The sequence below is a fragment of the Mytilus edulis genome, chromosome 2 (assembly GCF_963676685.1).
Source record: "Mytilus edulis chromosome 2, xbMytEdul2.2, whole genome shotgun sequence".
In the NCBI taxonomy this organism is placed as follows: Eukaryota; Metazoa; Mollusca; class Bivalvia; order Mytilida; family Mytilidae; genus Mytilus; species Mytilus edulis.
Genome location: NC_092345.1, coordinates 90853367 through 90865150, shown reverse-complemented (window position 1 = coordinate 90865150; position 11784 = coordinate 90853367). Strand labels below are relative to the sequence as shown.

At 31.0% G+C, this 11784-nt stretch overlaps 1 protein-coding gene across 2 annotated transcripts in view; it reads left to right on the top strand.

Annotated features, from left to right (window-relative positions):
* The first annotated feature begins 6207 nt into the window (after positions 1-6207).
* The window catches only part of LOC139513392 (uncharacterized), a 30253-nt gene continuing 24676 nt past the window's right edge, over positions 6208-11784 (top strand). For both annotated transcript variants that reach the window (XM_071301817.1, XM_071301816.1), the window contains exon 1: positions 6208-6349. In XM_071301817.1, the coding sequence (XP_071157918.1) occupies positions 6301-6349 (49 nt within the window). In that variant the 5' untranslated portion in view covers positions 6208-6300. The remainder of the gene's footprint in view (positions 6350-11784) is intronic.

The following is an 11784-nucleotide window of genomic DNA, read 5'->3' as shown; positions in this document are numbered from 1 at the left end:
CGCTTTACTCCTTTCAATAGAAATATTCTGGTGTGCAATTGATATTGAATACTAGTGTAAGAAAACTTTCGAAATTTTATGACCATATAAATTTTAAGCACATTTCCGTTAGTGTTGTATGCTGTATTGTCCAAAAACTCTTATACAAGATAGTACCATTCACTAGACACATAAAAAGTGTTCAGTTCATTAATGTTCTGTCTTATATTTAGAAGGTCATATTTTAGTTGTGCCTTGTCACCAGTTATTGGTTTGAGCAAATACATTCGCCTCGCTGTTATTTCTCTAAGATATACACATCAGATGCCTGTCATTATAGACATTTAAAGAACTCTTTTCCTGTAATTAATTTGTGATGTTGGTGTAACATCTGGCTAACTATCTCCATAAATATTGAAACTTTGTCGTTAATGGTTCCAGGCAGATGGACCAAACGTTTCTTAATTGAAATATGGTATATTACCCTCAGGCATTTCTTTCATTCGTAATGAATAAGTTCATGACACAGGCAATAGGGTACATGGTTCGGATGTTAATTTTTTTATAGCTTGCACTCAATACTCAATTTTATAATAAAAAAATAAAAAATAAATAAAAAAATACTAACAAGTCTTCACATTTAAACCAAAATAAGCTATCATAACTGAACCAAGAGGTCATTTTAGACATTCTACAAACTTTAATTATGTTAGTTCTCTTCATTATTTCATCTTCTTTCTCCAAGACTTACAAATTCTTTTGATTTATAATTCGTTTTTTACATATGCAATGTCTTGAATTGATTTGCCGTGAAATATATACGTTATAGTGGCAATAAGTAAAATGCGGCAATAAGCTAACGTCTAGGCATTAAGCTATTGCCTGAAATTGTCAGACGTTAAGCTGATTTCCTGAAATCGGATGACAATTACCCAACCTTTTGACAAACCTCATTTTAGGCAATAACTAACAAATATATATTCAGATTTTTGTTTTATCATCCAAGATTATGTACATTCGGTAAAATATTCTTGATGTAAATGTGTTTAAATTACAATTTGAATATTAATATACATGTATTTAACAGATCTTTAAATTTAAGTGTTTTCCCATAGTTAAGGTGGCTCGTGGGTACAAAAATTTTAGCAAAAAATTAAGCTTTTATTTTTTTATTACAAATTTTATTTATTACACTATTAGTTATTACTTTATGATATGGTACAAAAATCAACCCAAAAAATCGATTCGGTCTGGCCCCATATGACTTTTAAAATGTTTATATCATTGGAAAAGCTCCAAATTATCTCCCTTTGGTGCAAATATGCCATTTTTTGGCATTAAATTTGAAATATCTTTTTTAACTCATCGGTGACCTTTATTTTTTTTTTTTATTATTGTTTTCAAATAAGCTTTACATAAACTAAATAATTGTAAAATTTAAGCGATTTCTGTAATTAGGTTATTTTTATATTTCGATATTACCTCTATTTCTCTTATTAGTTCAACAGAAAAAAAGGACATTAACAAAAATATATGCTTCTTCCGGCTTCTTCCGGAGGCAGATTGTGAGTTTAAACGAACGGTGACCCCATTTTTTTATTTTCTTTTTCTTTTAAGTATATGAATCATAGATATGACTTTTACTAAAATCATCTTTCCGTGTATTATCTTGCAACACTTTGCCCAATATTGTACCGCGATTTCGCGTGCATCTTCTAGTTGTTTTGTAAAGTAGCTGATGAAAGAATTGCTAGTATCGGCAGCAGCTTAACATGATGAGCAGGATCTGCCTACCCTTCCGGAGCACCTGAGATCACTCCGTTTTTTGTAGGGGTTCGTGTTTCTTTTGCTATGTTCAAGTTGTGTCTTGTGTACTATTTATTGTCTGTTAGTCTCTTTCTTGTTTTAGCCATGGCGTTGTCTGTTTATTTTCGATCTATGAGTTTGAATGTGGTTCTGGTATATGTCGCCCCTCTTTTACGGCATAAGTAATTGCTTCTCCTACATTGTTTGTAGCAACCGGGAGGTGGTGTTGCTTGGTTATTTTAATACAGACATGTTTAACATCAGCTTCACTCGGTTAAATGAAAAGTTATGTAATTTTTAAAGTTATCAAATAAATTATTCCTTTCAGTTAAAGGTGTACTTCAAGTACTAGACAGTTCTGTATGTAGTATTCTTAATTTGTTTACGTTTTGTTTGTCTTTGAATTTAACCTATATTTTTTTTTGTGATAATGGCGATCAATGTTATGTAAAACATTACATGTAATCGGGTTGTTACCCGAGTCACTTCTGGTTATATACTGTCATATGACATAAACGTAAAAGATATTAATATAATTTACTACATTATCACTTACATACAAAACCTTTGTTTTCCCCTTTGGCATACATATATTTTATTGATACATAAGACCACCGACTCTTTGATCATTGGGCGCTTTTAAATGATAAGTGTATGTTGTCTGTTTTAATTGATTGTATGTGTTTTGACAAAAAATTATAAATTTAACACCCTCTAGAAACATTAAAATGTACAGAACATTCACTTTTATTCAATGAAACAAAATCATTAATGAAAGTAGGCTGGATAATGAAACATATGCTCGAATTAGCAACTAAAAAAATTTGAAAGTTTCAAGAACAGTACCCATATACTACACCATTTTGTACACATTGCTTACATTCATCACCAAGAATTAAGACACTACCATGCTCGCCATACCAATAAAACATAAGAATTTTCATTGTACCATAAAGTCACCTTTGTGTACATACGTCGATTGCCAGATGGCGTTTTCATCCGGCAAAGTAACATTTTATGATGCAAATGCCAAATATAAAGCAGTATAGCTAATTATTTTTACGATAGCTACAAAAAAAATTGAAAGTGATGTATAGATGTACCATCGGAAAAAAGAACAATAAAAGAGCAGACATTAGGTCCGAGAACACAATTATTTCGTATATAGTGCATTTCTTTTAGAACATAAATGAAAATAAAAAAAATCCCACCTGCGCTTTCTCAAAGAAACTTTTACAGTGTGTTGTACAACTTTTGGGACAAATTATATCAAAATTATAGAAAACTTCATCGGCTCTAACTCAAAATATGGACAATTGTATGTTTAGGGCGTCTTGAAATCTTTTGACAGCTTCCGAAGTGCTAATTTTAAACCTTTCCAGCTGGACCAAATCACTACTTTCCTTTAAAATTCTGGACCCAAATTTTTTTACAGTGTAATTTCATCCCCCTACTTGCAATTTGTGGCATTTGACATGGAGAAATAAATTTGGAAGGGGTATAAAAATTAATGGCAAGTAACCCACTGTCAACACTAGGGACTATATTTAAATCAAAAATCTGCTCCACAACATATATATATACAAGACGCCCCTTCCTTGCTTCAAGCTGATTTATTCTACATCATTCTTTCTTTTAGTATGATGGAAATTCATTTTCTACATTAAGTGTTAAATGGTATGTAACCAGTGTTTATGTTCTTAACACTATGTCAACTCCATCTAGCTCGTACTGAGAGATATATAATGACAATAATTGAAATGTTTGTTAAGTCATTTGATACTGTCGTACAATTGTCGCACATTCACAAAGACATTTTATCAATCTTATTTGTCGTCTTTCAGGAAGACGTACCGTGATTTGGCCTGAGGAATGACAGTAGTAAGGTTTATTGAATAATAGTTATGTCTAAATGTACATTAATCAATTTTTAAAGTTACTTGACAATAATATGTACATGTTGAAATCTGTAAAAGAAATTGTAATTAATTGTATTTCATTGTTTATTAATAATTATTAATCTCTTACAGGCTCTATGCCTGCTGTCAATGATTGTGAAAGTGCATACATGTATGGAATAACTGTTACCGATCCTAGTTCACATATCGGGTCTCTTTTAAGGGTATGTGTATGCTTCTGGGTCTGTTTTAATCTATCTGTCTTGTTGTATTCACACGTTTGCTTTTACCTCATAGGATTTTGATAAATACCCTTAAAATATACTGAATTTAACCACATTCATAAAATACTCATAAATTGTATGTCTGGTCAATATAGTTTGATTTCGCATATCCTGGCCAGCTTATTTCACTTACTATCATTGATGAAACAATTAAGTTAATAACCAGTTACCATGGAGGCAAAACATATACATGCTATAAAAATAACACATTAGAAGAAACAAGACAGACAACAGATCACAAAGCACTCGGGACGGAAACATAAGACTGAACACGCAACTGTTAACTGAAGTTGAATTTAGACACTGAAAAGTGAATTCACATCGATTGCTTCTAGTAGTCCTTTTTGCTATTATTTTAATTGGAAAGAACTACAGATTTTGTTAACTGATTTTGAGTACATTGATCCTAATGGTTTAAAGTTGATCATGACATGTGTCGTTAGTGTCCATATGTTTGAAGGATTCGTGTCGTTATTGTATAGTGTTATCTTGGTTTAGATTTTATTTTTCCACAAGTATGTGGGATTCGTTGCTATTAGCCATCATTGGGTCGTTTGTGTAGTGTATTTATGAATTTAGATTTGTCAATACTCTCTTTGCTATTAACCACCCAGGGTCCAATACACTATTTACCGTGACATCATCAACAATAGTGAATCATACAGAAACATGGTAAACACAATAAGAATTCAAAAGAAAATAAATTAATTTGAATATAATATACCGTCCACGAAAAATCATACTCACACAATCAAATGTTAGTCGCGCCTTGGTCAGTATTCTCTACAATTTTGTGTCATGCGTGACAATGCCTTTTAGAATAGCATGATGATCTTATGATCATTTGTTTTAAATACTTCATTCAATGTAACCATTATTGTGATCCTTTGCTAGCTGTGGTACCATCGCTGACATTAGCAATCACGTAAATAAAAGGTTACCACAGAGATGAATTGAACCTATGAAAATAACAAATTTAAAGACAAACGGACACACACAAATATCAACGCACTCAGGACGGAAACCTTTGACGTAAGTTCAAAACAACAAGCAACTCGATGTTGAATTTATACGCGCGAAAAGTGAATTCATTGATTGCTTCATGTAGTCTTATTTCACGGAAGACTGAATACAGATTTAGTTCAATTGATAAGGAGAACACTATTCTTGATTTTTTGGTTAAAAATTGACCTTGTAATTCCAGAGGATTCACATGTACCATTATACAACATCTTACGTGTGCCATCTATCCTAATCGTCAATATGTCATTTCTTCATAAAAAAAAAAAAAAAAACAACAACAAAATTCGTTTTTCATTACTCTGCACTTGAAACGTTACGAGGATTTGTAACGTAGCAAAATTGTACTTGATTAAGGAACACTATCAAAGATTGCATTTAACTTTCTCTTTGAGGATTTATTTGTAGATTCAATAGTTTATTAAAGTCTCACCACTTGAATAACATTATACATTCCAATATACATATAAAACATTGCGTATAACATGAAATATTGGATAACATATATAAAACATATTGTATATTAAAACTAACAGTAAAATATTATTAGCTTCAAATACATGTACTAAAACATATACAACTTACAAGTGCCATTCTATTAAGAATTATGAGAGACTAATATTAAAGGATTCATTATATACAATATTTCACACAATTTTAAAACTATATATATTTAAGATTTAAAATACATCATTACCTATATACAAATAAAAAAATTGTTCTTTGTATATATGTATACAGTATATATCTGTTCCTGATTATTACAAAATGATATTCATCTTCAACCATATTATATATACCACGTTACTTAGTTACATATTCAGGGGCGAATCCAGCCATTTTTAAAAGGGGGATTCCCAACTCAGGATAAAAAAGGGGGAGTCCAATCATATGTCCCCATTCAAATGCATTGATCGTGCAACCCCCGGAACCCTCCTCTTGGATCATCCACTACATATTGATATTACATCTAAGATTGTCACTGGTGTTACTGCATGGGCCCGGGCACTATCTGTTTTCTAAATTTAATTTTATAATAATTGACCACGTTCAAAAGCTAGCATGATGCTATTGAATAGTATTCTTATGATGGAAAAGTTTTTTTTTTTTAACATATGCATCTTAATTAAATAAAAGAATACTGTTCAAATCGTACTATAGTAAAGAATTCGAATGCAAGAAAGGTAACTGATTATTGCTTGATAAATGAGCAAGTTCGACAACTCTTGTCCACCTACAATCTACGCATGTGTGTCACCTGAACTATTCTTGCTTGCCGGTTTGTTTGAAGTTTCAGAGGAATAACGACTAGAATGGAGTTATCTGGAAAGATATGTATAGTTATATGTGCTTTGATGAGTGGTAAGTCCAGGGTATAGATTTTTTTAAAATTTGAAATGTAAGAATGGTATAGAAACGACAGGTAAATATTATTACCTGGTCAAAGTTGACAATGTCAACATATTTACCGGCGCCATAACCGGCGTACCTTAAAAAATTCATAGTGAAAGTAGATTTGAAAACTTTTAAACTTCCTCTTCTTAGGAAGCTAGATTCTTCAAATTTTCCATCATATACAAGGAAAGTCCGTTTAGACATTTTTTTGTGTGCACCTTCGATGTTTAAACCACGTGGGAAAATTAGCGTTACCTCTGATCATGTTACGGATCAATACTTTTAAATTACATGTAGTCTTAATTTTTTGACGGTTAGATTTTTTGAGTACATATTATTTTGATGATTCAACAGTATGCATATTATATTATGTGTATCTTTAAAGTGTATCTAAAGGAATTTTGAGAGTCGTTACATTTTCGGTTTGGCATTATTCATTATTGATTGGCTTGGCGTCTAATTGGCCAGGCCATTAAAGTCATATTTTTATGACAATATAATATTGGATTATGTTCAGTACTGTTTAATGGTTTACAGATACATTGTTTCATAACTAATAATACAGTAAGGACATTTATTGTCTGAAAGGAAAATCATTAAAATATATTTATAGATATGCTGGGACAATTTACACTATTATAGTCCCAGATATATATTCAGAAAAACTCTAGACATATTGGAAGTATTTTGTTAAAGAAAAACCCACATTCTCCAAGAATATTTTAGTAGTTTTACAAATTTTATATTTAAACTATTTAGACAGTCTGCACGGTTAGCCACTAGTCCAATGCCCCAGACTAGTAAAATTTCATTTGGACTATTAAGTTTTTGCAAAAACTTTGTTAGGCCAAATAAGAAAAATGTCAGAATATTGGTCTTCGGACTAGTAGTTGAAAAAGTTTTTGGTGCAGACTGTTTAGAATTGACATAACACCAGGGTGTGTTCTATTTGTCTGGTATTTTGTAACATTATGCCTAACAAATTCCATTCCATTGTGTATTCTTCAGTTTTGTATAATAGTACACACAATAAGATCATTTATTCTTTGCATTCTACATATATAGTGTGTAAAGTAGTCTGTAGTTCTTTCGTAACTGTCAGCAAAACTAAAATGGTCCTAGTGTAACTATTATATGTGCCACATTTGAAAGCTTTATGTTGGACAACAAAGTTTATTATCCATTGAAGTTCAGGATTAAAGAAATATACAGCCCATAATAAAGCTTTAATGATGCCATGTTTCTGTAGGTGTTACATAAGTCCATCTGTCCAACTGTTTTGATTAACAATTTACACCTATTATCCACTTTAAATGACTGTAATTCTCTAATTTAACCTCTGTATAGACAGGAGTTCAACCATGTTGACATTTTCACACTTAAAATTTAATTCTTCTTAACATTTAGTTGTAATACCCAGGGGTCATGCTTTACATGATTAAAAATAATTTCATTGGTCAACAAAAACTTGTTTAAAACAGTGATAAAACTGTTGACTTAATAGATAATGGAGTATTCTATTTTTAGATACATGTAGTATAAACCTACCATACCTGTAGAACGAAAAATACATTTCTCAAAATAAATAAAAGTATCAGTTACTTGATAAAATATTTGATAAACGGCTTGAATAACATGTTTCTAATTCAGGTTCATTTTCACATTCCTCATTTGAATGATAAAATCTTTGATTAGTAGAATGTAAAAATGGGAATACATGTATATATATATATATATATATATGTATTAAAATATGTTTTAGGATAGATGAGTATTTAAGTGATGTAAAGCTTTTAATAGACCATGAAAAGACAAAAGTAATCAATAAACTGAATTCAAGGAAATATTTAAGAGTGGGAGTAATTAAAATGTGAAAAAAAAGGTTAAATCTGATTGATAATGCTAGTTATTTAGACTTGTTGAATGAATGTTTATAAATACTAGGTTAACAAATGGACTGATGCCAGGGTTTCCTGCTATTAAGTCATGTAAGTGGTTGTTACTGCAGAGTGAATGCAGTTGCTGCACTACCAGGTGTCAAAGTTGTCATAATACCTGGCTATGTTTACCTTAGAATATTGATGATTCTCAGCTAATTACATATTGTGTCATTTGTTTGCACATTAGCATATATGATCATGGCAGACTTCATAGTCACCAGGGAAAAGAAAATTACAGGTCATTTGATCTAAAATAAACATATATATATATATATATATATATATATATATATTAAGTTGTTTGCTCTTTTGTTGGGTTGTTGTCTCTTTGACACATGTCCAGCCTGTTTCCTTTCTCAATTCCACAATAACTAGGACAAACATGAGTTGTACTTTTTCGGTTGAAAACTAGTTTTATCACTAAATGGTTTAAATACATTTTATTATATAAAACTCACTTTCGTACATTCTATTTTCCTGTTTGTTTGTGAAGTCTCCAATTGGCACTCATCCCACAAAAACAATAATTCAACAATAAAAAGGAATCTGATATATCTTAATTACACATTCCCAACCTCAGATAACCTTACATGTATTAACCTTGATAAGTAATTAAGTTACATCATACCCTTAGTAAAATGAACTTACTGATGCTGAAATTTCAAATTAGATGTTATTTGTTCATATTGAAAGAGTAGACTATCTATATTTTGATTATAAACAGTGAGTGTACATGTAGCTGACATATTATGTACTGTTAGTATCAGGACTATATTTTTCTTCTGTGTTTGACCCTTGTGACTTTCTGGATACATGTACATGCAGGAAAAAGGGAGGAGGGAGTCTTGAAGACTGCACATATAAAATAGGTCAATTTTTAAGTCTTAAGTCAATCTCTAGACATATGCTACGGCCTACAGGCTGAGAACTACTGAATTTGTTTATTGTTGTCGATTACTTCCTCTCTTTTTCAATTAAAAACTTTTCTCCGGATACAACATCACCATAACAAAGGTTCAATTTAGGTCACTTATTTTTCTAAATTCAAAGATATTACCAGTTATAATTTTTGGAGGTAAAAAATTTATTTTAGCAACAACCTTCTGGTGGTGAAAAGATGTAGACATATTGCATCAGTTTGTATATAAATATATATTTGTTAGCTTAAAACCTTCATAACTCTGTCATTTTTGGCTTCTTTCCACTGTAGTTAGACAATTTACTTTAGCATCAAGTGTTATCACATACATGTAGTATACACACCTATAAACTGAATTGACTGTTTAATTGTTACAATAAACATGATAAATACCTGTAATTGGAGGAAACAGTCAAAGAATAGAATCGTAACATTTTAAATTGTCTGATTCTTATTATTATTTGGACAGTGAGTGAGTGTTGTCTGTAAGACCAGAGGGCCAATATCAAGTAGTAGAGGGCTAATATCAAGTAGGTGACAGAACATATCTGTTTGTCCATTTTTCTTTTGATCTCATTGCTATCCTTAAAATGTTGATTTTTTTATTAAACTGAGTGACACCCTCTCCTTTTAATCAGAACCTCCTTTCCAAGTAAAATAAAACTTGAAATGATAAGGTGATTTCATCTCTCACATGACAATATATTGAACCCAGTTCTTATTTGTACGTGTTTACATGTATATATATAACATTGTTCATCATAATTTTGCATTATGGTCTGAGCCATCAGCTATGTTTTTTTCTCAATGAAGACTGGTGTTACTAAATTGTCTTGGAGAACTACATACATGTAGGTTTACGATTTCTCAACAAATGTCTAACAAGGATGGACTGAGATACAGGTATCAAGAGATTTCTGAATGCAAACAACATGTTCTTGTACTTTTACATTTGATCATTTAAAAAAATTATCCACCAAATTGGCCATTGAGACACAGCAACATGTAACAGACAGATTATCATTTTACATTTGAATTTAAAATGCATGGGAATTTCGATTTTCCTTTTTATGTAATATTTCAATAAACATTTAGAAACATCAAACCATCCATCCTCATCATTTCATGTCTAAAGTAAAGGAAAAAGGTAAAACCCATTATGTCTGAAACCTGGTTAAATAGGGTATTTAAATACGCCTTATGCAAGCAAGCACATTTTTAGACACAATGTAATGAATGACCTTGGAAATCTGTTTACCACTTTCATTTTTAGAATAATAACACTTGAAATATTGTACCCTAAAAGCTTTGTTAATATTTAATGTATATGCATTTTGGTTGAGAACGTTTATGTAATTATTTGATTATTGAAGAATAGTTGAGGAATTATATTTCCTGAGATTATAATATATCTGCATAAATCAATCCCCAGAATACACCATATTGATCAGTGTGTATTACTCATTCCAGCTTACACAATATTTCCTAGTTATTGGAAGGGTATAACATAAGATTAATCAATGTAAAGTAGAATAGAAGTTCTGTACATGTCAACGGATTGTACAGTGTAATGTTACATAATGTAACGTATTTGGCAGCGACAGCCTCTCACATTTATCTTTTGTTAGAAATTCATATATGGGAAGAAAAGGATCCTCTCAACTTAACACATTATAAAAATAAGGAGATGTGATATGATTGCCGATGAAATTACGTGAGGTGGAATGTCAATGCAACTTTAAGTCACCTTCAAAAAGTAGCAAGCCAATACTGTATAGCTTTATATAGAATACCCTCCTGACATTACAAAATTTATACAATGTAACTATTTTGAGAAAATACTTTTAAATGAAAAACAAACATGATATATATATGCAAAAACTTTTATTGAATCTTGGTGAGGTTCAAATTTTTTAGAGTGCCAAGACCTGGGAAAGTTGTTTAACAAACTGTAAAAATCAGTTGCAGGGGAGGATCCACCTAAGGTTCCAACCCTGTTGCACCCCCTGGATCCAGCATTGAGTTGGAAAACGGTTAAGTCCAACTGATTGCAACAAAGCACAAAAAAAAAAAAAAAAAATAGAACAATTGTACCAGTCTATAGTTTAGTTGTATTCAACATCATGAAAGATATACATATATATGCAAATCAAAAACAGTAACTGGTCTCAGCAGGACCAATATATCTATGGATGATGTAAGATGATCCTTACAAAATAAGTAACTTAATTTAGTTACAGCGGACATAAGTACTACAATGGCTATAAATGTGAAATAATGTTAATGGTCACATCAGAGAGTACATATTAAATACATGCTAAAAATATTCCAAAATGGTCTCCCATTTAAAAAAAAAAATACTTGTCTTAAATGACATTTGCCTTGCTTTTATAAAAATTGTCTACCAGATTGTCCGGCCAATGATACATGTGCATGTTCATTGAATCTTCCAGTATGCAACTAATTTGTGTTGGTGATAGGCAAGCTGAGCTTACTTGTAGGGTATGGAATATCTTGAAAATAATCTACAACATAAAAAAAAC